General features: G+C 39.1%; 1 protein-coding gene across 1 annotated transcript in view; it reads left to right on the top strand.

Annotated features, from left to right (window-relative positions):
* The window catches only part of LOC124595974 (T-cell activation inhibitor, mitochondrial-like), a 338,719-nt gene that overhangs the window by 172,362 nt on the left and 138,540 nt on the right, over positions 1-27,817 (top strand). Inside the window, exon 6 of the mRNA XM_047134917.1 lies at positions 24,941-25,032. Coding sequence (XP_046990873.1) covers positions 24,941-25,032 — 92 coding nt within the window. The remainder of the gene's footprint in view (positions 1-24,940; positions 25,033-27,817) is intronic.

The following is a 27,817-nucleotide window of genomic DNA, read 5'->3' as shown; positions in this document are numbered from 1 at the left end:
TGGGAACAGTTTAATGAAAAAACAGGTTATGACCAGTTTTGATAAGGTCTACTCCAATGTATTCATGTTGTTGTTGTTGTGGTCTTCAGTCCTGAGACTGGTTTGATGCAGCTCTCCATGCTACTCTATCCTGTGCAAGCTTTTTCATCTCCCAGTACCTACTGCAACCTACATCCTTCTGAATCTGCTTAGTGCATTCATCTCTTGGTCTCCCTCTACGATTTTTACCCTCCACGCTGCCCTCCAATACTAAATTGGTGATCCCTTGATGCCTCAGAACATGTCCTACCAACCGATCCCTTCTTCTGGTCAAGTTGTGCCACAAACTTCTCTTCTCCCCAATCCTATTCAATACTTCCTCATTAGTTATGTGATCTACCCATCTAATCTTCAGCATTCTTCTGTAGCACCACATTTCGAAAGCTTCTATTCTCTTCTTGTCCAAACTATTTATCGTCCATGTTTCACTTCCATACATGGCTACACTCCATACAAATACTTTCAGAAATGACTTCCTGACACTTAAATCAATACTGGATGTTAACAAATTTCTCTTCTTCAGAAACGCTTTCCTTGCCATTGCCAGCCTACATTTTATATCCTCTCTACTTCGACCATCATCAGTTATTTTGCTCCCCAAATAGCAAAACTCCTTTACTACTTTAGGTGCCTTATTTCCTAATCTAATTCCTTCAGCATCACCTGACTTAATTAGACTACATTCCATTATCCTTGTTTTGCTTTTGTTGATGTTCATCTTATATCCTCCTTTCAAGACACTGTCCATTCCATTTAACTGCTCTTCCAAGTCCTTTGCTGTCTCTGACAGAATTACAATGTCATCGGCGAACCTCAAAGTTTTTATACATAGTAAGACCATAAACAGTGCAAGGGTATCATCCTAAGAGAAGAATTGACTTAGGTGCAAGAATTAGATAATAACTGTCGTGAAAGTTGAGTTAGCAGCAATACAAGCTCAGTCAATGTTGTAGACCTAGTTTTACAGCATCAGTTAAGTAATTAATCTGCTTCTACACTGAAATCAAATTATAAAACATCAGTTGGAGTGTTTGGGAGATGACGATGGCAGAAATGATATTGCAAAGTTCATGCGGCATGATGATGATGATGATGATGATGATGATGAGGTCCCATACTCTGAGGAGCATAGGCGACGATGCAGGAAACCCGTATCGCCATACTAGGCAGGGTCCTAGCAGAGGTGGTTTGCCATTGCCTTCCTCTGACAGTAATGGGAATGAATGATGATGATGAAGATGACTCAACAACACCCAGTAATCTCAAGGCAGGGAAAATCCCTGACCCCACCGGGAATCGAACCCGAGACCCCACGCACGAGAAGCGAGAACGCTACCGCAAGATGATGAGCTACGGACATGCTGCATAAGTGACATTAAATCAGTAGCCGCAGATCTGATTTGTTCCACTACAATATCATTTCTCTTCAATGTATGTAAGTCGCATATCCTATTACGATGCAGTATTGTGCAAGTTATCCATGAGAGACTCAGTGCACTGAATTGCAGTGTCCTAATGCCATGCGTCTTTTTGATTAAGGGTTCTGAGAATGCATTTTAGCACCGTATCACCAAGATTAACCAGGCATGTTTTGTTCTTTATTGGGGTATACTTTTCGTTATACTCAGTTTGTTCCCAAATGGTTTCAGTTAAGTGATGAATGTTTGTTAACACATCAGTTAAGTTTTATTTTGACGTAACCTCCCAGAATATGCACCAATTCGGTCAGCTGTTAATTGGTCAAGTGAGGCATCCTCTTCTTTTAAAGATGCTAGGTCCATGCTGGCAGTAGTAAGTGCGAAATATGGCACAAATATAGTACTAGGTACTCGTTCAGATAGTCTCAAGCCGTCATTGGATGCACTGAAGAGGATGTTGGTTCCATGAAGGAGTAGGCATAATCACCATATAATAGTGAATTAAAGAAGGTTCAACATTTTTGCAAGCCCACAATTATTGTTTTGCTTTACTACCCAGACGTTTTTAATCACAGTTGTGGCATCCCCTGTGCATTCTTTCTTTTATTTTTCCTTAAATACATACCTACAGATTTTATTCATAGTAAGAAATATGTTGCATCAAATTTGGTTGTTGTTTAAATAACTTATGCACTTCACCTTTTCTTTACCGTACACTGTGGCCAGAAACGGAAATCAACCCCAGGCCTAAATTAATTCACCCTGTTGCATGCAAATATAAGGGAAGTTAGGGTATTGACTGAACTGAATTTTCATTTAGAAAGACATTCTTTAAGTATGTATCCTGATAAAATAGCGGCGTGTGACCCGTTTCAGCCTTACCACTCATAATGACCAAAACCATAAGGAACACAACTACATGGTAAATTGGTGATTTACAGATTGAAACTGGAAGGTTGCTATGGTAGAAAAACAAACAGATCTGGACAAGAACTGGGCTCTGAAATGTATACAGAGTAATTACTCAGCCAGTGAGGTGTGAGAGATACAACTACTATGGGGATACCATTAACCCTCGAACAGGCACGCCTGTGTATAAAGTGCACTAAACACAAATAACATTGTTTTTTACCATTACATTGTTGCTTTTCAGCTGTGAGCCCTTACCTATTTCTTCGTTATTGCTTCAGCTAACACAGTAATATGTTATGTTGTCATACGTTCAAATGAGCAGCAGTAATGTAAAATAAACAGCAAGCTAGGCGAGAAGAAATTCTCAACCCATGCAAGAAAATGATGTAGGTTCCCAGCTACTAGCGCAATCCCACAATGAGGTAGTTATCTACAAGGTAACTGGTAATCAAATAAGCGGTTGGCAGGGATCTGATGCAACTGCGTTGTTTAATTTTTCTGTCGGGTGACACTTGCGTGCAGCAACAGAGTGGTACAGTGAAAGGTTTATTTTATTATTGTTTAATTAAACAGTGATTTAGTGCATATAATGTAAGTTTATTTTGTCGTTGTCAGAATAAACTAAGATTAAACTGGGATTCTGCTCATTCATGTTTACCTTGGTAACACAAATACAGCTATTCCATACATATGTCCAAAGTGTGCAGCACACTTGCCTGTGCTACAAATTATGGCACACCCACTTGAGGTTTAAATATTATAGCAGAACATAGATCAGATAATTGAATATAAGAACTTTTGTATGTTACATACAATCTAGATGAGCACTTCCAGTTGGCAGACAAGTGTTGAATTGTAGGCTGAAGTTAAAAGCCTGTAATGTATTTATTGGTGTAGTTAGCATTGCGCCATTGGAAGTTGCCAGCAGCATGTGGAACCTTAATGACATATCATAGTGTCAGCATCATTGCAATATGCCAACTTGGCTGGACATCTACAAGTGCAACAAGCCACCTAGGCTGTCTTGCTTTAAAGATTAAATGTATGATCCCAAAATCGACTGATTGACATTCTTAATAACTCACCATTGTAAATAATGTGTGGTTTCTCACTAATTCATACAGAATACAAATTGATGTAAGGCAATTAAAAAATGTTAGGAAAAGTACACCATTAGAAAGATAAATTAAGGAATGAAGGTAACAACTCATTGAATAATTGAGGTGGTGAATCATTGATAGGCAAATAAATAAGACTGAGGTTGTTAGCATACTTACCTGTAGGACGAAGCTTCCCGCAAATGTATGGGATAGAAATATGACACTGGTGAGATGTCCTGGCTGCAGTCAATGGGAGTGGTGTAAAGCGTACAGTGAGGTGGAGAAATGAATGTGGAGGGGAAGACAGAACAGATGAAGAGGGAGACTTTGAAGAAGAGGGTGTGAGGCAAGGTAAGAGGAGTAAGGTTCATGCAGCAATGTGGAGGTGTGTGTGCAGCAGGGGTTGACGGGGACTGAGGCCAATTGAACAATATGTTTCAAGGATAACTCTTTCCTGTGTAATTCAGAGAGGTTAGGGTGGGGGAATTGGGGATGGAAGGGGACAACTGGTAGAGATTGTAAAGCTGCCATTGGAATCGAGCATGTTGTGTGTAGCAGCAGGTTCTGATATTGGATGGTGACAATTAGGTGGGGGTTTTCATTCATGTGGGTAACTGGTTGATGATCATGACCTAATTTCACAACAAAATACTTCTCTGCCGATTCACCCTTTAGTGTGACACTGACTTTGCAGAGACCTTTGTTGTAGAAGGCTGTGTTTTGACTGTTCAGCAATTATTCCATCTCATAACTCACCTCTTTGTCATTCTAGAAATGTCAGTCATGCAATTGTTTCTTCATCTGAGGAAATAAGTGGTAGTCAGTGGGTGTCTTGTGGGGACAGGGTGTATATGCCCTAAAACAACCAGGAAATCTGGGAAAAACCTGGGAATTTTGTCATTTGGGAGAAAACAGGGATTTTTTTTTTTTTTTTAAATTCTGCGAATTTTTCATTGTTTCAGTTTGAGTCAATTTTTTGTAATTTTGGCTGATAAGAACTAATACTCTAACAAAATCTCTTACTTTAGCCCACTACAGTAGAATAATACTGCAGCAATAAAACACAAACAAGAGAAAAACACCAATATAAAACTTAAGTTGCAGAGAAAATGCACCACTGGCAACAATAAAACACAGTGCGCACACAAGTGTGCGCTGACAGTAGACTGTGTCAATACTATGCAAAACTTCGTAGCAACAAACTGCTTTCAATGAACATGGTGTCACAATTGTTTGAATTAGGTTCATTTGAGCAGTTGCCAAGGTGCTCTAGCACATGCACAGAGCTGAAGTCACGTTTGAGTACTGTCTTCTCCCACTTCTCCCTACTTTAAGTGTGGCTGTGTAAGCAGTAGCTGCAAGAGCCAGATGCTAGCCGAAAAAAATTTTCTGGTGAGTCCAAGCTGCCAGATTCATGCATGCGTAGAGCTATCAGAGTTGCAGTGGGGAGTAGTCTCCACATGACCTGCATTTACATTTCATGATTTTGCTGTTCTCTCTTTGTTTACAGCTGTCACATCAAATGAAAACAAAATGGATTTCTGCGGCTGGGAGCTGTCAAACGAATTAAAATACATTCACATAACTACTGAAGACTAAATTATGTTATTAGTTTCAGTTGTTTGACTTAATTTTATTTCCATTTAATAGGCAATCAAGTATTAATCACTTTGCAGAATGATGAAGTAATTTTTGTAGGTTTGCTAAAGAAATGTGGCTTTTACTAATCTTTTGTGCAGAAGCAGTCAATTTATTTGATACGAAGTGTTTCATTGCACAATATTAGCTAGTTTCAACTGTTTACTGAATTTCAAGTGCACATTTTGATCTTCTTGCACATGTGACATTATGTCACGATAAAGAACCAAACTTGAAATAATACATTAATGATACTCCAAGAAAATTGGTTCCAGAAAACCACACTAAAAAGCTTTAGCAAACTTTTACCTATCTGCCTTCCATGAAAAACAATGTTTTTCAATCACAAGACATGCTTCAACTTGTGTCTGGTACCTTTTGTAGGCTTGATGTTATTTCTTAATTTGTGTTGTTTCTGTCTTAAATTTACAGATTGCCATTCTTTGGTAAATTACAGACTGGCAGCATACTGTGTTTTATCATTGTAACTCCCCACAAGCCTTTATATTTACTCCTGGAGTTGAATATAAACTGCCAATTATACAGGTTTTTGGCTTCACAAGTAACTTTGTCACAAAGAGCCTACTGCTCTTAGTTCTCATGTATGCAAACAACTATTTTTTTTATTTTTGCAAGAAATTTATATTGCTCCATACTAGCTTTTTGCAGTGGAAAAAAAAGAAAAATATTGTTATGTTAAAGTCATCACATAGCAAACTATTAGGGTACTTTGAATTGTAGAGTCTAGATTTGAAATGAATATTGTGCCAAGGACTGATTTCTGATTTTGTATTGCCTTTTTGATCAGATATGGTAAAACAATTGCCCTAAGTACAATAACTCAGTATGTGCCCTCCAAACAACAAGCTGTGCTGCTGCACATGGTCACATGATGCCCCACTACACATGAAATTCCAAACAAAAATGCAACATAAGGTGTATGAGCAGAGCAAACACCTAGCACAGCATCCTATCTCATTGTAGTAGTGCATGTGCAGTAACATCTGCCTTCTGTGCCCTATGGGAACTGCTCAAATGAAACTGTTTCTAACAGGTTGCAGGAAAATATTGGGAATGGTGATTTGAGAAGCATTACCTTCAAAGTAGATTTCCTTTTATGTGAGATGAATTAGATTAGTGTGAGAAAGTGTGGTGAATTTCTTAAATCACAAAGCATTTGACTCTCATTCAAAACTTAAAATTTTGAGGACCAGCCACTTTTCGGGCCCAGAAGACCAGAAATTTCTGTCATCACTCAAAATTTTACTAGCACATTTGTGTTTGATATATCTTAAAGGGTAATGCACACAAAAAAGATGAATATTATATGGAAAAACTTAGCTTTTCTTGTAGCTGTACTGCATGTCTATTAATTTAAACTACTGCATGTCTATTAATTTAAACCATGACTCTTTCCTGTTTGTGTGCTTGCACTGTTTAACAGTGATGTTGGTATTGACTGACTACATCATGTGTCTTATGGTATAAATATCTGCTGTCATTTGCTGGTGGGATAATATGACATGAGCTATAACTGGCTAACAAAAGCACATTACAATTTTGATTTCAGATCTCCAGACACTAATGTGCTGTGTTTGGTAGAATTCGTATTTATACTTTGGTAATATGAAAATGTTCACCATATATGTTGCTGTGCATTTAAGATCTTTTCAAAACATATTATCTTTTTGCTAGGTTTTGATTCCTAAAGTGCCAGTGTATGAAACTTTTAACATTCAAAGGACTGATAAGTTTTACAGTTCCGAGGGAAAGTATACTGTCACTTAATACAGAGAGAGTGTGTTTTCACCAAGGAAAATGTGTAAGAAAATTTTTGTTGTCACCTAGGAAAATGTGTATCTTCACTCAGGAGAAAGTGTACTTTTAACTGGAAAATTCAGGAAAAATTTTTACTTTTTTTTCCTTGTCCATGGAAGAGAATATGGGGTGACTGTGACATTTGATAGCCAAAGAAGCAGCATGTGTGACTGTCCTGTGACTGTCCAATGCTGAGTGAGTTGGAATGTTGTTCTGGAACAAGAAAGCCCCATTCAACAGCTTCCATTGAGAACTGTCTTGACAGACTCACCAGGACATTCCTGTAGTATACTCCTGTGATGGTTTTCCTCTTAAGAGTTAATCTTTTAGCACTACACTGTGGCACTCCCAAAAAACACTCAGTATGAGTGTTTCCACTATTTACTTTGCTCCTATGTCTCTGGCTCATAGTGATACAGCCAGCACTCATCCAGGATGAATTTGAAGTTAAAAAAGTAATTGCACAGGTGGAATATTTCTACTGTTCCCTCAGTTTGGCGGACTTTGCGCAAGGGCAAGAGCAATACTGGATCATACTGTGCAGTGACTTTTATCGTGTTCAGAATATCACAAGATGTTGGAAACTGATTCGTGACTGATTTTCACTTTTTCCATAGCTTCTTCAGTTGCTTTGAGCATCAGTGCCTCCACCTATCTTATAGTTTCTGGTTCTTCATGGAGCAATAATCTGCTACTTCATCATTCGGATTTGTTTGACCACATTAGAAGCATTTACACCACTGACTGCTTTGTCATATAATGGTGCATCACCGTTGTACACTTCTACCAACTTGGCATGGATTGTTGCAGCATTGTTTCCTTCATATGCTGAAAGAGCTCCAATTTGTCAGTGGGTTGGGCTGTTTTGTTTTGGTTCTTCTAGCTGTGTGCTGTGGTACTGTGGCATGGTAATTTGAATGTTTGCCAAAAATGCAAGTGTGTACCCACAAATAAACAGAAAGTAATTATACAACCTTATTTTTTCAAACCATTAATTGAAACTTTATGACTACTCCTCATAAAACTCTCTGCATAAATTACACAGAACTGGTAAATGATATGACTGCTTTCACAGGTGCCCTGCCGCTGATAGTGTCAGACATGCCTGTGAAGGTATTTAAGCAGGACGTGCTGGTAGATGTAGCTGATTGGTCTTGCACTTGTATCTCCCACAGGGGTAGGTGTAGCATCATCCTAGACTTGAACAATTTCACCATATCATCCACCAAACGTTCGATAACTTTTTTTCATACCCAGTAATGAGGAACATACTACCCACAATCCTTCCCACCCCTCCAAAAGTGGTATCCCACTGCCTACCCAATCCGTGTAGTATTCACTATCCCTTGCCACATGGGTCATACCAGTGTGGAAAAGCCAGGTGCAAGAGTTGTCAGATACGACGACTAGGCACATCCTCCTCCAGTCTGACCATAGGCGTATCCTATTCCATCCTAGACACCTGTGGAAGCAGATCTACTGTAATTTCTGCACAGTATTTTATTTGAGCATAACCACCAACCAATTGTTCATGAGAATGAATGGCCACTCAAACTGTGGCCAAGAGAAGAGTTGGCCAACCACTGGCAGAACACGAGGCAACAAGATCGATTTTATGGCTTCTTCACAATCTGTGCCGTCTGGGTGTTTCCCCCATTACATGCTTCTCAAATTACGTAATTGAGAGTTTTCCTTGCTGCAATGTTTTGGTTTCTTGACCCCTCTGGCCTCAATCTCTACTAATCCTTTCCTGACACACACCACTTCCACCCCTACCCCATGACTCATTCATCCTGCACTCACACCCTTTTCTCCACAGTTTCACTTTTCTTCTGTTCTATCACCTCATTCCTGTTCACTCCTCCACAGTGTTGTGCATAGCTGAACAAGGTGGCTGAGTGGTTAGCACACTGGACTGGCATTCTGAAGGACGATGGTTCAAACCTGTGTCTGGCCTTCCTGATTTAGATTTTCTGTGATTTCTGTAAATTTCCTTAGGCAAATGACAGGATGGTTCACTTGAAAGGGCATAGCCAACTTCTGTGGGGACTAATGGGACTCATGACCTCACTGTTTGGTCCCCTCCGACCAAGTCAACCAACCAGCCATTGTGCATGACTCCCCTTTTTCCATCATTGAAGCTTAGCTTCCTTTGTTTTCATTGGTTTCTTGTTCATTTTGTATGAGCTTGAAAGTGTTCACTCTTTCTATGTTTGTCTATTACTTTGATTAGGGTAAATAAAAAAATACTGTTAAGACATCCATGTGCTTTTATTTCTAAGTTGATTGAATTTGGTTCTGATCATAGCTTCTGCACATCAGATACTATTATGCTTCCTTAAGGGTGGGTCACTGACATACATCAATAACTAGGGCTAGGATTTTTATGATAGGGCATACCTATATTTTTCGGTGAGACTAACATGTTCATTAAATATGTATAAATGGTTGTAATTGAAAAACTAAATGAATTACAATCATTTGTTAAGGGATATTTATGGATATATGGCCATTTCTCTTGCATAGAGTGTATTTTAATAAGTAAATGGTCATATTTATTGTATTTTCACTCTTTCAAGAAACAAAGAACTTTTCTCTCACAATTTCTTTCTTCTGTGTTAAATTTCTTGATATTGTGCATCTCATTTTGTTTCCTAAAAAATGACGAATATCTACCTTCTTCATATATTTCATCTGAATTCACGATATGGACTTCATCCTTATGCAACAGTGAGGTTGTGTAGCCTTTGCTTAAGTCATTCATTGTGCTGTTCAGTCTTGTTGAAGTCGGAAGGATATACAGTAAAGTGGTAGTCCACAAAAGTACATAAACTGAAGCGAAGTATTCATGTAAAATTATAAAAGTTCATGTCTCATTATGGTGAGAAAGTACTTCAGGCTGATGGTAAAATACTGTTCTACAAATTGTGTGGCAGAGGAGTAACTGTGGAGAAGTCATTTGCTGTTCAGTAGCATGTGGCAACAGGAAAACACAAATGTGGACTGCAGTGGATTGAAAATGGAAAAGCACTACAGCAGATGCTTTTAGGGGAATCCTGCCACTCTTATTCACCATTCTGCAAAGAACTTTATACAGCTTTCCTTTGTGCTAGCATTCCCTTAAGTAAACTGAATCATGCAAAATGTTGTGATTTCTTAGAACAGAATGCTGGCCTGATTCTTTCACATTACTGAAACTATAAAAAAAATTCAAAAAATCAGATGACGGGTTGCAAATAAAAAAAATATGGGTATCAGTTGATGAAACTACAGATTCTGTGGCAAGAAATAGTTGCAAATGTCATTGTAGGAACTATGGAAGAGGATTGTCCAGACAAAAAATTTCTAATTAACTGTGACCATTTAGAAAAGGTAAGTTTTTCCAACATTAATAAATTGTATGACTTATAATCTGAAAGTGATAAGCATGACTGTGTACTACTCTTTGTAACACATACTGTGCATTACAAGTATATGGTGAAAGCTGCCAATTGACTAAACGCATTTTACAGTACAGTAAAATAGTGCATGTGACTTATTTAGCTCACACTTTTACACAGACTTGCAGAAGAGATCTGTAATAAATTCGGTGATGTTTATGAATTTATTAAGTGAGCCAGAAAGATATTTTTGGAAGCCCCCTTATAGTCTTGCAACATTTAAGTTGTTAGCTCCGGACATTTCCTTACCACCATGACAAGATGGATATCCCTTACCATTACAGCCAGAACTTCAATGTTGTGAAAAGCATCGTTGATTCATTTGGTTCCATAGCTGCATTGTTAGCTGGACAAAGAAGGCAAAAGACATGCTTTGCTGGTGCTGCACATTTCAGTGATTTTGTTGGAGATAAACTTGTGATGCAGCATCCATCTTTCGCATGCCAGTGTAGAAATTGTCACAGAATCAGCTAATTAAAAAAATCCATGCAATTTGCATGTTTATTTATATGTAAAAGCTGGCTGTGGAATTTTCATTTGCGTGACACCACGTGTGCCAGATTCATATGCTGATGTGAAATTCTAGATACGCATATTTCACTGTTTACATCATTTCTGCATAATCTTTCATTGATTGTATCAATACATGCTCATTTGTATTGTGATACATTGTGAAATGGCGAACATTTGCAAGTGTCACGATAAACTCATACTGGTACTGTTGTCCTCAACTGCAGGCTTAAAGTTATTTGTGCTGTTTTAAAATTTTTGAGAACAATGGACTTCATTGTATAATTACATGACAAATAGGTTATTTCTGAGAATTTTTAGATGCTTAGAAAACTATATTTTTTAAAATTTTCGTAAGTTATGAGTGTGTTAGATGACTTATTTCGTAGCAAATCAGCGGTTATGATTCACAGCTATTGCCAAAGAATATGTCTCCCCAGATTTCAGTTTATACAAACATAAATAAATGTAAGTTTTTGAGAAATTTTCAAAAGTTCCTATTACCCTGTGGATAAACTAAATCAGCAGTTGTGGTTTAGATAGTGTAGCACATTGTAACTAACATATTGTGTTCCATCTAGTTTTTCCTTTCAAGAGGAGAGTGTGTTATCTAGATTTACCTTAAATCAACTCTGTTTCTGAGTTTGTTAGTGACTATAATTATCTTCAAAAAGTTTCAGGGAAACAGTCACTTTTATCGCAGATTTTTCTTGTTGTAATATATATCTCATTTTGTTTCAGTTCTTACAGAGAATTAGTAATTTCTTAGCTCAACAGATTAAAAGATAGCAGGCAGGGACAGCTGTAGGGTAAAGGGGGTGGGGCAGGAGGTGAGACTGTGCCACCTCACAGGGCACAATGAATGTTTTGCACAAATGAAGAAGTGTGAGAATATGTTGGAAATACAGATCATTCATAAAAATCTAGTGTCTTACTGGAAATGATTTAAAGTATTGTGAAACAGATGACAAATGAAGTGGTGGAGTTGGTCACCTTGGGTGTGTCCTTCAAAGCAGCAAACCTTCCCAGTGGTCATGTTGCCAACTGAATTTCTACCATGAGTGGGGCTGTTTTAAGGCCCAAGTGATACAAGCCCCGCATCAGGCACCAATATGAGAAAGATTCCAAACTGTAAGACTTCTATACAGTGATTATCACAGTTAGTAGTAAAAACTGACATGGGTGAAAGTGAAAGAGGGAAATGGGGAGGGAGATGGGTGTGGAAAATGAAAAGCTGATTATCTGGAAAAAGGTTCTTGAACCGGCCCTGACCATGCTCCCACATAACATTGAAATGTTGACACGTCCACTTGAAAGGCTCTACAGAACCAAAAAGATCTAAAATAAAGAAATAAAGGTAAATGACAGCATATGAGTGTCTAACCATTCCTATACAGCAACCTTAAACAATTATTGTAACATCACTGAGAAAAATACATTCATCATCATCATCATCATCATCATCATCATCATTTAAGACTGGTTATGCCTTTCAGCGTTCAGTCTGGAGCATAGCCCCCTTATAAAATTCCTCCATGATCACCTATTCAGTGCTAACATTGGTGCCTCTTCTGCTGTTAAACCTATTATTTCAAAATCATTCTTAACCGAATCCAGATACCTTCTCCTTGGTCTGCCCCGACTCCTCCTACCCTCTACTGCTGAACCCATGAGTCTCTTGGGTAACCTTGCTTCTCCCATGCGTGTAACATGACCCCACCATCTAAGCCTGTCCGCCCTGACTGCTACATCTATAGAGTTCATTCCCAGTTTTTCTTTGATTTCCTCATTGTGGACACCCTTCTGCCATTGTTCCCATCTACTAGTACCTGCAATCATCCTAGCTACTTTCATATCCGTAACCTCAACCTTGTTGATAAGGTTTCGCTCCCATACAACAAAGTTGGTCGAAAGATTGAACGGTGCACAGATAACTTAGTCTCGGTACTGACTTCCTTCTTGCAGAAGAGAGTAGATCGTAGCTGAGCGCTCACTGCTTTAGCTTCGCTACACTTTGCTTCCAGTTCTTTCACTATGTTGCCATCCTGTGCGAATATGCATCCTAAGTACTTGAAACCGTCCACCTGTTCTAACTTTGTTCCTCCTATTTGGCACTCAATCCATTTATATTTCTTTCCCACTGACATTACTTTCGTTTTGGAGATGCTAATCTTCATACCATAGTCCTTACATTTCTGATCTAGCTCTGAAATATTACTTTGCAAACTTTCAATCGAATCTGCCATCACAACTAAGTCATCCTCATATGCAAGACTGCTTATTTTGTGTTCACATGTCTTAATCTCACCCAGCCAGTCTATTGTTTTCAACATATGATCCATAAATAATATGAACAACAGTGGAGACAGGTTGCAGCGTTGTCTTACCCCTGAAACTACTCCGAACCATGAACTCAATTTACCGTCAACTCTAACTGCTGCCTGACTATCCATGTAAAGACCTTTAATTGCTTGCAAAAGTTTGCCTCCTATTCCATAATCTCATAGAAGAGACAATAACTTCCTCCTAGGAACCCGGTCATATGCCTTTTCTAGATCTATAAAGCATAGATACAATTCCCTGTTCCACTCATAACACTTCTCCATTATTTGCCGTAAGCTAACGATCTGGTCCTGACAACCTCTAAGAGGCCTAAACCCACACTGATTTTCATCCAGTTGGTCCTCAACTAATACTCGCACTTTCCTTTCAACAATACCTGAGAAGATTTTACCCACAACGCTGATTAAAGAGATACCTCTGTAGTTGTTACAATCTTTTCTGTTTCCATGTTTAAAGATTGGTGTTATTACTGCTTTTGTACAGTCTGATGGAACCTGTCCCGACTCCCAGGCCATTTCAATTATCCTGTGTAGCCATTTAAGACCTGACATTCCACTGTATTTGATGAATTCCGACTTAATTTCAGCCACCCCAGCTGCTTTATTGCACTGTAATCTATTGACCATTTTCTCCACTTCCTCAAATGTGATCCTATTTCCATCATCATTCCTATCCCATTCTACCTTGAAATCTGAAACATTACTGATCGTATTTTCACCTGCATTGAGCAACTCTTCAAAATATTCCCTCCATCTGCCCAAGGCATCCACAGGATTCACCAGCAGTTTTCCTGACCTGTCCAAAATACTTGTCATTTCCTTCTTACCTCCCTTTCGAAGACTGCTAATTATACTCCAGAATGGTTTTCCAGCAGCTTGACCCATAGTCTCCAACCTGTTTCCAAAGTCTTCCCAAGATTTTTTCTTGGATGCTGCAATTATCTGTTTGGCTTTGTTTCTTTCTTCAACATAACTTTCTCTGTCTAGCTGAGTTCTAGTATGTAGCCATTTTTGATACGCCTTCTTTTTTCCTTTTGCAGGCTGCCTTGACTGTGTCATTCCACCAAGCTGTTTGCTTCATCCTACTTTTGCACACTACTGTCCCAAGACATTCTTTAGCCACTTCTAGTACTGTGTCCCTGTACCTTGTCCATTCCTTTTCCAATGACTGTAATTGACTACATTCAACTAACTGGTACCTTTCTGAGATCGCTGTTATGTACTTGTGCCTGATTTCCTTATCCTGAAGTTTCTCCACTCTTATCCTCCTACATATGGACCTGACCTCCTGCACGTTCGGCCTCACAATCCCTATTTCACTGCAGATTAAATAATGATCAGTGTCATCAAAGAATCCCCTAAATACACGTGTCTCCCTCACAGCCTTCCTGAATTCCTGATCTGTTATTACATAGTCAATGACAGATCTGGTTCCCCTGCCTTCCCAAGTATACCGGTGAATGTTCTTATGTTTAAAAAAGGAGTTTGTGATTACTAAGCCCATACTGGCACAGAAATCCAAGAGTTGTTTCCCGTTCCTGTTGGTCTCCATATCCTCTCCAAATTTACCCATAACCTTTTCATACCCTTCTGTTCGATTTCCAATCCTGGCATTAAAATCCCCCATGAGCAGAACACTGTCCTTGTCCTTTACTCTAACAACTACATCACTGAGTGCCTCATAAAAACTATCCATCTTATCTTGATCTGTCCCTTCACAATGCAAATATACTGACACAATCCTAATTTTCTTGCTAGACGCTGTCAAATCTATCCACATCAGTTGTTCGTTTACATACCTTATTGCAACTACGCTGGGTTCCATTTCTTTCCTGATGTAAAGCCCTACACCCCATTGTGCTATTCCTGCTTTGACTTCTGACAGGTAGCCCCTGTATTCTCCCACTTCCTCTTCTTTCTCATCCCTTACCCTAATGCCACTAACAGCTAAAACGTCCAACCCCATCTTACTTGCAGCCTCTGCCAGCTCTACCTTCTTCCCAGAGTAGCCCCCATTGATATTAATAGCTCCCCATCTCATTACCATCATTACCATTTGTTTGCCAAGTCATATCTTAGGGGTCCCTGGTTTGTCAGTTAGAGGTGGGACTCCGTCACCTCCAAAGGTCCGAGGCATTTTGCTCTGATTGTTGCCAGCATCATATTTAAAGTAGCAGGGAAGCAGGTTGCTAGCCTTACTTGCCCCCGAGTCCCATTGGGTTTTACCCCTAACGGTTGAGGGACTAACCGGTGGATTTGGTAGTCTTTGCCGTATGAGCACAAAGGTGACCACGACTCAGAATATGTCCGAGATGCCCAGCCTTCTTCCAAAGTAACTGGTATCCCGACTGTCAGGACCCCTTACTTGGGCACTCATACGTTGCCCGTGGTTCATGAACTAGGACATGACTACAGGAACCCACACCATGAACCACAACCAGCGTTGTAGTAAACAAATAAATATAAACAAATAAATAAATAAAGAATAAATAAAATATTCACTGCCAGTTACATACCATAGTCTTTTCAATCCAGACATTGTGATTCAGCAATGTTCGCATGTGGAAAGTTGCTTGAAATTCTTCCCCTATTACTCTCTCTTCTTTAGCTTTGTCATTAGTACCGTCTACATTGCTCTTCTTCTGGTCACACTCCTGTAAATTAGCTTTTTGGTGCTTTGTCTGTAACTTCTTTTGAGTTTACACTCATTCCTTTTCCTTTCTCAGTGTTGAAACCATAATCAGTAGATATTAATGTTTAGATCATATGGGGAAAGAACCTTTCAAACTTTATTTTGGAACTAGAGCAACTTAACTGCAATGCACGAACAGTTTATCCAGTTTTGCCATATTTCACACTGTTTACATTCCATCAACTTTATTTGGGATTTAACTGTTACTTTTTGCTGCACTAAATAAAAGTGCTTTCAAAACTGCATGTTTCCAGCCATAAATAGTGGCCACGGCATGTTGGAAAGCATGCATTCATTGTATCTGACCATAGCCATCTTTTCTTTATGTACTATGGATACATGAAATAGGTACTGACAGTTTATACACTTTTTTTTAACAAATACAGCATTTATATGTAAGTCTCTGGAAGACCTGAGATCAAATAAGGCAGAAGGGATAGATAATATCCCATCAGAAACTCTAAAATCGCTGGTGGAAGTGGCAAGCAAGTGACTATACAAGTTGGTGTTTAGTATCTATGAGACTAGTGACATACCATCAGACTTTCAGAAAAATGTCATCCACACAATTCTTATTTATTTATTTATTTATTTATTGTTCCGTGGGACCACATTAAGGAGAAGTCTCCATGGTCATGGAACGAGTCAATACATGAAATTATAACACGATTGTAGGAACAGATAAAATGAAATATAAGAAACATAGTCAGGTGACACATCGTTAGTTTAAATAAAGAAAATCAAGAATGTAACACCGGAATTTGCTTAATTTTTTAGCTCTTCCAGGAGCTCCTCGACAGAATAGAAGGAGTGAGCCATGAGGAAACTCTTCAGTTTAGACTTAAAAGCGTTTGGGCTACTGCTAAGATTTTTGAGTTCTTGTGGTAGCTTATTGAAAGTGGATGCAGCAGAATACTGCACTCCTTTCTGCACAAGAGTCAAGGAAGTGCATTGCACATGCAGACTTGATTTCTGCCTAGTATTAACTGAGTGAAAGCTGCTAACTCTTGGGAATAAGCTAATATTGCTAACAGCAAACGACATTAAAGAAAATATATACTGTGAGGGCAATGTCAGAATTCCCAGACTATTGAATAGGGGTCGACAAGAGGTTCTCGAACTTACACACACACAGCTCGTTTTTGAGCCAAAAATACCCTTTTTGAATCAGAAGAATTACCCCAAAAAATAATACCATATGACATAAGCGTATGAAAATATGCGAAGTAGACTACTTTACGTGTTGAAATGTCACTTGTTTCAGATACTGTTCTAATGGTAAAAAAAGCGGGATTTAGTTTCTGAACAAGATCCTGAACATGGGCTTTCCACAACAGCTTACTATCTATCCGTACGCCTAGGAACTTGAACTGTTCCGTCTCACTTAAAACATGCCCATTCTGTCTGATTAAAATATCAGTTCTTGTTGAATTGTGAGTTAGAAACTGTATAAACTGAGTCTTACTGTGATTTAGCATCAAATTATTTTCCACAAGCCACGAACTTATTTCATGAACTACATTATTTGATAATGTTCCAATATTACACACAAGATCCTTCACTACCAAGCTGGTGTCATCAGCAAACAGAAATATTTTTGAATCACCTGTAATACTAGAAGGCATATCATTTATATAAATAAGAAACAGCAGTGGCCCCAGCACCGATCCTTGGGGAACGCCCCATTTAACAGTGCGCCATTGGGACTGAACATCATTACCACTCTCAATATTGCGGAGAATTACCTTCTGCTTTCTGTTCTTAAAGTAAGAGGTGAACCAATTGTAAGCTACTCCTCTTACTCCATAATGTTCCAACTTCTGCAGTAATATTTTGTGGTCAATACAGTCAAAAGCCGTCGTTAACACTTTTTTCTACGAGCGCTATATGATTCCCTGTTGGGACTAGGTTTCTATTTAGTTCACCTACTATATTCAGAAAGTGATTATTAAATACTGTACATATGTGCGACGTATCAGTAACACGGACATTCCCACTACGCACTGATTCTATATCCTCGACCTGTCTCTGCAGACCAGCCACTTCCTTTACGACTGACCATATGGTTTTAAATTTATCCTGAAACTTAGCTATTCTATCTGCATACCACATACTTTTTGCCTTCCTAATAACTTTTTTAAGCACCTTACAATACTGTTTGTAATGGGCTACTGCAATTAGATTGTGACTGTTTCTAACGTTTTGATATAATTGCCACTTTGTTCTACAAGATATTCTTATACCTTTAGTCAGCCACCCAGGCTGCCTGTTCGTGCTTGTACCCTGTTTTGGCCGTTCTAACGGAAAGCAACTTTCAAAGAGCACGAGAAAAGTCTTGAGGAAAGCATTATATTTATCGTCTACTGTATCAGCACTATAAACATCTTGCCACTCTTGTTCCTTGATAAGGTTTACAAAAGTCTCTATAGCAACTGGATCAGCTTTTCTAAAAAGTTGGTAACTATATTTAACCTGTGTTGCAGCACAAAAATCTTTTAGACTTAAAATTTGTGCATCATGATCTGAAAGGCCATTCACCATTTTGCTAACAGAATGCCCTTCTAGTCATGATGAATGAACAAAAATATTGTCTATGGTTTTTCTATTGTTCCCTTGCACTCTCATTGGGAAGAATACGGTTTGCATAAGATTATATGAATTAAGGAGGTCTACCAGCATCCTTTTCCTTGCACAATCACTTATACAATTTATATTGAAGTCGCCACATATAACTAACTTTTTGTATTTCCTATAAAGTGAACCAAGAACCTCCTCTAGCTTTAGCAAAAATGTTGTGAAATCGGAGTCTGGGGATCTATAAATAACAACAGTAAGAAGTTTAGCTCCACTAAATTTTACCACACCTGCACAACATTCAAACACCTTTTCAGTGCAGTACTTTGAAACATCAATTGAATCAAATGGGATACCGTTTTTCACATACATGGCTACTCCCCCACACCGCAAAGAGCTCCTAGAAAAGCTGTCAGCCAACGTGTATCCTGGTAAAGGAAGCCTATGAACTATTTCCTTATTTAAGAAGTGTTCAGATATACCAATAATTTCAGAGTCAACATCTATAAGTAGTTCACTAACTTTATCTGTAATGCCTTATATGTTTTGATGAAATATACTAATTCCCTCATTAATCGGATACCTAAGCTTCGTCGAAAGTGGTTTCTTTGTTAGAGAGACTTTCCTTAAGCAGGAATACCTGTCAGCTGACTTCAATCTAAAAAAGGTACAGCTCTAACACCCACAACTACCGGAATTTTCCCATGAGTGATCCCACCACCCCCACCTATGCTGTCACCTATAAGCTTTGCCAACCTCCCCTTTCCATACCTGTTGAGGTGCAGGCCATGTCTAGTGAAACCTGTCCTGCTGATAGACTCCACCGACACCACTGAAATGTGACTCATGCCTTCTGTCATTAGTGCACCCCCAAGTCTCATGTTATTACGCCTGACGGCTGTATTAAGACGAGGCCGATCGTGACACTGAAACAGTTCCACGAAATGCACATTCGAGTTGCCAGTCTGAGTGGCTATCTTTTCCAGGTCACCATCTATGTCATACTCCCCATCCCTATCAATACTATTACCAGCCCCACCCACAATCACTACCTGATCCTCTTTTGTAAAATCCCTACATAACCCCCCTATGTTAAAAGTCACCTGAGCCAATCCTGCATTAGGCTTCACAATGCTGGTGACCTGGTACTCACTCGCCAAAACTTCCTGCAACTGCTGGCCTACACCTCTACCGTGTGAACTACCTAACAGCAGAACCGTCTTCTTTCTCTTAGACTTTGCAACTGTCCTAGCCACCGTAACTGCTGAGGTCTGCTGCATACTTCCTACATCCACAGCCACTAGAGATTCCTCTCCACTAGACTCTGACAGTTGGTCAAATCTATTACAAACACCAATAGTAAAACTATCTAAAAAATCTCCTTCTCCTAGCAGATCTCTTGCCAACAGCCAGCTCCCATTCCCCAACCCCCTTTTCCCTCCTCATCCTATCTAGCTCCTCCTGTGCGTTTTCCAACTGCACCTGAAGGGCACAGATCTTACGCTCCTGCTCCTCTATCAACTTACTCTTGCTACATAACCTGCAGTTCCAGGAGAGGATCTCATCAGAATGTCCACTGGCTTCCCCACTGCATTCCCCCCAGTGAAAATACTTCGAACAAGTCTCACACCGCAATCCACTATTCACGAACCTACGGCAAAGCCCACACTCCTCACTCATGGTAAAATTTTACAGTTATTGAAACAAGAAAACAACTTTATCTAAGTTCCGCTACTACGATTAGAAGATGTTAAAAACTGACTACAATAATCACAAACCTGCTCCACAAGGAAAGTAACTACTATTATTGACAGTATTAATCAACAACAAATGAGAATATAACAAAATACTAACACAGAAAGAAAATCAAACGTCTAATGACAGTAACGAAACTGAAAGCAGTTCGCAAAAATTTCTTCTGAAGTTATTTCACCGGAAAACACCAAGAGCACCGGTTGAAGACTACTAAAGTTCCTAAATAAACTACTATACACAAACAATTGATTAGTACTTAGCTTTCGATGCGCCGCTACAGCTGCAACTGGTCAGCGTGGAATGTAAACACGGGTAAGAGGTTAAGTTGCTCGATACGAAACACTCACAAATATCAGGTCACAACACAAGAAAGGCAGAGGTGAATGAAGAAACCACTAATAAGTCAGTTATATAGTAAATATTATCACAAAAACCGTTAAAATATATATCTGCAACCTAAAAATAGATGAAAACTTAGAGAGCGATCTCACACGCAGTCACGTGTGTCTGAGGATAGAAAGGGCAGATAAGTTTGAGAACTATTGTACAATCAGCTTAACAGCCCTTGCATCCAAGCTGCTGGCAAGAATAATGTACAGGAGAATAAAATGAAAATTGAAGAGCCATTAGACGATGGTCACTTTGACTGTAGGGAAGGGATGTAGTTCTTCATAATGGAATCAAAGACTGAAGAAAAATCAAGACATGCTCATAGAATTTGTTGACCAAGAAAAAGCATTCAACAGAATGAAATGGTGCCAGATATTTGAAAGTCTGAGAAAAATTGGAGTAAGCAATATAGAGAGACAGGTAATTTGTAATATGTACAAGAACTGCGAGAGAACAATAAGACTGGAAGACCAAGAATGAAGTGCTCATATTAAAAGAAATGTGGAAACGGATGTAGTTTTTTGCTTCTACCATTCAATGTGTACATCAAAGAAGCTATGACAGAAATAAAAGAATGATTCAGGAGTGGAATTAAAATTCATTGTGAAAGGAATTCTGCTACTTTGGAAGCAAAGTAGCCCATGACAGACAAAGCAAGGATGACATATAAAGTAGACTAGCACAAGCAAAGAGGGCATTTCTGGGCAAGTGAAGTCTACTGTTATCAAACATAGGCCGTAATATGAGGAAGAAATTTCTGAGAATGTACATTTGGTGCACAGTATTGGATGGTAGTGAGTAGTGGACAGTGGAAAATGGGAACAGAAGAGAATTAAAGCATTTGAGATGTGGTGCTACAGAAGGATCTTGAAAATTAGGTGCGCAGTTAAGAAAAAGAATGAGGATATTCTCTGCAGAATTGATGAAGAAAAGAGTACATGAATAACACTTACAAGAGGAAGGGACAGGATGATTGAACATGTGTTAAGACATCAGGGATTAATCTACATGGTTCTCGAGGGTGCTGTAGAGGAAGGTGGAGGCTGGAATACATCCAACAATCAATTGAGGACATAGGATTCAATTGCTACACTGAAATGAAGGTTAGTGCCGGAGATAAATTCATAGCGGTCCACATCAAACCTTTTGGAAGACTGGGGTGGAGGGAGGGGGACATTGTAACCACTCGCTGCATTGTTACCATCCACTTTGTACAGCAGAAGCGTCACCTGCCACCAATGGAGTACTTATCTGCACTGGCTGCTACAAATTTTGTGTGCCAATCTCCCCTATACTTCGGGAATAAGAAAAAGTGAACAGATTTTACTTATATTTTCTGTGAGTGACATAACTGAAGTTTGGTTGACATAGTAAACTTTGGAGATATAAATCAAGATGTATTACACTTTAGACGTTTCACTGAGAGTTGGCCCATACCTGGCCCTACATGGCTCCTTGGCCTACTTTGCTCTTGGCCACAGTTTGTGGGTGGCCGTTCATCCTGGTAGACATCTGATTGGTAGTCACACCAATATAAAAAGCTGTACAATGGCTGCAGCAGTGCTGGTATATGACATAAAGTGGTCTGGCCCCATCAGAGGTCAGGTCCCTGCAAAAGCAGCCATGGCATATACCAACACTGTGGCAATTGTTGCACAGCTTTTTATATTGTTATAACTACCAACCAGACGTCTATCAGGTTGAATGGCCACTGCCAAACGGTGACCAAGAGCAAAGTAGACACCCTGTGGCACAACATGCAGCTGAAAATAATGATTTCAATGGCTGCTTCATAACCCAGGCCATCTGAATCCTTCCCTCAACAACGAGCTTCTCTGAACTACACAGATAGGAGTTATCCTTATAACAGATTCTCTACTACCAAAATTGTCCTGGCCTCAACTAAGGTAATCTACTGTCTCCACACCCTCCACCCAACTGTCTCCATCCCCTCTGCCCTGTTACCTCCTCCCCGTTCATGCCTCTCCCCCCCCCTTCCCCCACTCGTCTCCGGCCATCCAGATTTAGGTTTTCCGTGATTTCCCTAAATCGTTTCAGGCAAATGCCGGGATGGTTCCTTTGAAAGGGCACGGCCGATTTCCTTCCCGATCCTTCCCTAACCCGAGCTTGCGCTCCGTCTCTAATGACCTCATTGTCGACGGGACGTTAAACACTAACCACCACCACCACCACCCTTCCCCCACTGTGCTCCACTCTCTGCCAACGCCATCAGACTTTTCCCATCTCTGCTGCTGTCCTTTTATGCACCCTCAACTGCCCCTCCCACCTCTACAGCCTCTTGACACCATACTAGATGGCCTTGGCTGGCCTCGCTCTAGTCCCTGCATGCTCTGTTGGGTAGCACTGACTCCTCTCCCCCCACCCATACCCCATTATCCCTTCCTCTTCCCCACCCCGCTCCAGACTGTGACTTCCACTCGACATGATACCATTTCATTTTGATTGCAGCGGCCAGAGAGAACAGTCATATATGCGTAAGGAGTGCTTGCTTGTGTGAATGTATGTACGTTGCTCTTTTCTTTTCTGAAGAAGGCTTTAGCCAATAGCTCGGCATGTAACGGTATTTTCATTGTGCCTGTCTTCAAATCAACATGTCATCCTTATGTTGATTAGCAATCTATCCATTTCAAAATGGTAAAGGTGTTGGAAAAAAAAAGAAAAGTATCAATCTCTGTCATCCATTTCAGTGATTTTGTCTGGTGAATCAGTCTCTCTTAATCATTTAGATATTGTCCATTTTAATGTGTGCTGCTCTTGTGTCAGCTGAAGTAGAAAGAAGTTTTTCAAAATACAAGGCTGTATTGGCTGACAATAGGAAATCTTTTGTGTTTGAAAATTTGCACATGGTAGTCATTGTTTATTATAAATTGAAATAAAACTGAGGATGTAAAAATAAAAAATGTTGTAGCTTAACTATGTTCTGATATTGTATATGCTTGACATTATTCCACTCTGGTGAAATCTAGATTGATGATATGAAGTAGGACTAATGGACTTCAAAATACCATGATCATTTTTATGGAGAATATAGTCAGATAACCAGTTGCAGCAAACAATGTTGCAATCTTCTGATCTTATGCAGTACACTCAAGGAATCTTGTCCATGTGTACAATAATTTGAGTCACATAATAAAAAGACGTTTTAAGAACATGCATGGAATGTCAAAAGTAAAACAATCGTTATGCTACCTTCTGATCCCTGCACACTCTGCCAGATAGCTCTCCTATCTCCCCCCTCCCCCCCCCCCCCCACCCCCCCTCATATCTTGCATACCTTGTCTGTCCATCTTCCCCCGGCCACAGTGGCTGGAGATAGTGTTCACATGTGCGTGAGGTGTGCCTACTTGTGTCAGTGTATGTGTTTTCCTTTCCTTTCTGATGAAGGCTTTGGCTGAAAGCTCACAGTGTAACAGCCTTTTTGTTGAGCTTATCTGCAATTTAAAGTGTAATATTTATTATGAGTAGCAATTGATCCTTTTTGTAATTGTTGATATTCCATAGTGGACTTCCCATTCTTTGATATTTTATGTAATGGTTTTTTTTTTTTTTTTTTTTTTTTTTTTTTGACATGCCGATATACAGAGTGGGGCAAATAAAAGTTGCATTACACTGCCATCATTTTGAAATCACTTGTTTCAGCATTAATGTAGGAGCAACTGCCCATACAGCTGGTCGAATCTTGGAGCACATTTACACAGTCTTCGCGCCTGACAGAGTTGTTGGCAGAGGTCAGTCTGGTTGTGTCCATAGCTGCCACCCAGGTCACCCGATCTGTCAGCCTGTGCTTACTTTGTGTGGGGAGCCCAGGTCTAAGATGTATCTCCACCCTGTACTATGCCATGCATGTTCTTGGAATGTGTTTTTATTATGTGACACAAATTATTGGACACATGGACGAGATACGTTGAATTGTAGTACATAATATCTGAAGATAGCAACATAGTTTGCTGAGACCGGTTATCTGAATAAATACTCTACAGAAGTGAATGTGGCATTTTGAAGTTTGTTACTTCTATTTTCACAAGTTCTGATAATGTTAATAAAAAGCATACTACAACATCAGACTCCACAGTTTAGCGTATTTCTCATGTACATTTAATTCTTAAATAAATAGTTCATTCTCGTAACATGACTTATTAGTTTATTTTACAATAGAATTTCACCCATTTTAATATTCTTAGGTCTTATGTTTGTAAATTTTTAGTCATAACAGCATATTTTTGTATAGATATTATGGCACTTTTTAGGTCATGTAAGTCCTAGCCCTATCAAAACTAACATTTTGTTGCAGGAAGAACTCTGCTGTTTGGTAATGACACTGGAGTGAGTCTGGATGGACATATTATGCTCAACAGTGGAGAAGTTAGGCACAATTGGCTAGATGTAAGTACTGTGGTTGAGAAACACTTCAGTATTTCTGGTAGGTATTATAAGTAGATTGATCTCATGGTTTAGGAGCTGTTTATTAACTGTCTGTATTACAAACACATGGAAATAAAAATGAGAGCAATGTGAATTAAATTTTTTCACTGTTATATGATATGCAGATGTAGGATAATCTTTATGTAATATCATTTTTGTAATGTCAAACAGTGGAAACTCCAGGTAGAAATATTAACAATGCAGGAAAAGATAGATTACTACTTGCCATAAAGAAGACATGTCAAGTTGCAGCAGGCATAATTCGAAGACACTAATGTAAGTGTCTTTTAATTGTGCCTTTCTGCAGCGTGATGTCTTCTTTACGCTAAGAAGCAATCTATCTTTTCCTACGTTGTTCATTTTTGTAATGTAATTGTCAGACTATACATTTGTTGATTATTCAGGTGCTACCAGCACAGCATTCATTGTAACAGTGTGAAATGCTTCCTCATAGTCATATAAAGTAACAACTGATATTAATTGCTTCCTTTCAGTAAGTGGTTCATTGTGCTATACACACTTCTGAAGCTGGCTTTTCTTATTCTGCTGTTGAAGTCTAAAACTTTTCCCAGCCAAATAGTAAGAGTTTTTTTGGAAAAATCAAGAATATGTCTAACAAAAGACTGACAAACTTGTAGTTCTTCACATCTTCCCTGGTCTATTTCTTGTGCATTACATCACTGACAGTGTTTTTCCAAGTATTGGTTAAAAAGCAGGTGTAAAAGTTGAAATAAAAATAAAGGGAAATACATCTCATGCATCACAAACATCCAGATGTATTTTGTATTTGTTAGCATCATGGGTTATCAGGAAGATTGGATTACTAGCCAAGTGTGACTATAAGCGCATTCTACTGTAATGTGGTAGATGTTTTAACTATTGGCACCACTTTTGCATTTTGCTGCGGTTGCCTTCCCACATCAGTACATCAAGTCTTCACATCTGTTATGACTTGTTCTTGTCATATTGAGGCTGATCCATACATTCTGGCATCCATTGAAGCCTATTTTTTTAATGTGGCATGGAGAAATTCATAAGCATTTATTGGCAAGGACGTTTTTCACTGTTCTTGCCATGCATTGGGTATTAAAATTGTTAGTTAGTAATTTCCTTGAATTTAAGTACAGAGGAACTCTGTGAAGTTGATTTCCACTACTTTGGGGAGTTGCTGAGATGTAAGTAAAGGAGCACTATGTATTTCAGTTTGTTAACTGAAAACATCATTGTTTGGCAGTATTTGAGGTGGATGAATGTGGTTCAGCATATGTAGCTAATGGGTGAGTATAGCCCTTATTATTCCAGATATTATGAGCAAAGTTCATTTTACTTGTGCATTAACCTTCTTTATATGAGCACTATATCCTACAGCAGAGGACACTAGACTTGCATCTGAAATTCAGTGAGCAGAAGTTGAGGTTCCTAGAGGTTTTGCAGAGGGTTGATGGTTAAAGTTTTGCAGCAATCTCAGTTAGATGTTGTCTGTAGCTTAAAGTTCAATACAGTGCCACACTGAGATATTGTAAGAGTTTCATTGTAGGGAAGAACAGCGTTCTCAAAACACATCGTAAGTATGTGGATGGGCATTGACCTCGTTTTTGGTTGGACTACATAGAAGTCTCCAGTTGAAAAAGAGTGCATACATGCTTTGACAATAACAGTGCAAGGTTCGCTTTCACTATCTCTCCCTCTGCTTTTATCATTTCTACTCCTGAGAAGTTTTTTTCGATTCCACCCACTGAATTGCTTTCTCTCCTTGTAGTAGTATTTCTGGCATTCCGTTATTCTCATAGTCTACTATCTCAGTTTTTGTTGACTGAGGTGCACTGTACAGAGTAAAGGAATATTAAAACATATCTACTCATAATAAGGTGTACTGGTTCATTGTAACAGTGCCCCCTGACAATTGATTGATATGGTATGATGTCTAATGAGCATAACCATTTGCTTTGTTCGTGCTTTGGTTGTTCTTTATTGTCTCCCTTTACAATCAGCTCATTACAATTCCTAACATCTTCTTATAACATTTCTAAATAGTTTTGCATATTCTATTAATCCTATCTGATGGTGGTTGTCATATACTAGTAATTATTTTCTCATCTTCATCAGAAGCCTTGTGTACTCTTAAATTCTGTTTTGTTCATTGGTGAGACTCAGAAGAACAGGGCTTATGGAAGTTACAGCCTGTTTTTGATTGCGTCTGAATGTCAAGGATAGAAATGACCAGTTTTAATGATGAACATGTCTTGGAAAGGGTCATCCAGTTATAGTCAGTCAGTCATATCAGTTAGTCAGTTAGTTTCTTACTACAGAAAGTAATGTCATATGTCTGGAACATTGCAGGCATCTACTGAACCCACTGTCTGCAGTGCAGGTTGGAGAGCTGCCCTTGAGTGCCTGTTCACTAAACTTCCAGTGACTGTGTCACTGTTCGTGTAAATGTCAGCTTCATGTGAACACAGACATTTTTCTACCCATATGGTCAGTGCTAAATTATGGTGGTGTCACCTGCACCATAAAGCATCTCTTTGTTTCTAATCATCTACTTAAGGTTTTTGATCTTAAGCAAAAGGCTTAGAAGCAGTAATTAACAGGGACAGTAAAACATGAAGAATGAGCCGAACTTTAGCCGTGATGAAGTAGTGCTGCTGCATGGCACTGGCAGACAGACAGTGCCATGCTGGCTGGCACACAAGATGGAAAATCAGGCAAAGTACGCTAACATTTACCAGTCTCTCAGTGTCTGTTG

This window comes from Schistocerca americana, chromosome 2, assembly GCF_021461395.2.
Source record: "Schistocerca americana isolate TAMUIC-IGC-003095 chromosome 2, iqSchAmer2.1, whole genome shotgun sequence".
Lineage (NCBI taxonomy): Eukaryota > Metazoa > Arthropoda > Insecta > Orthoptera > Acrididae > Schistocerca > Schistocerca americana.
The sequence above is the reverse complement of the archived record's forward strand: the minus strand, read 5'-3'. Positions and strand labels throughout refer to the sequence as shown.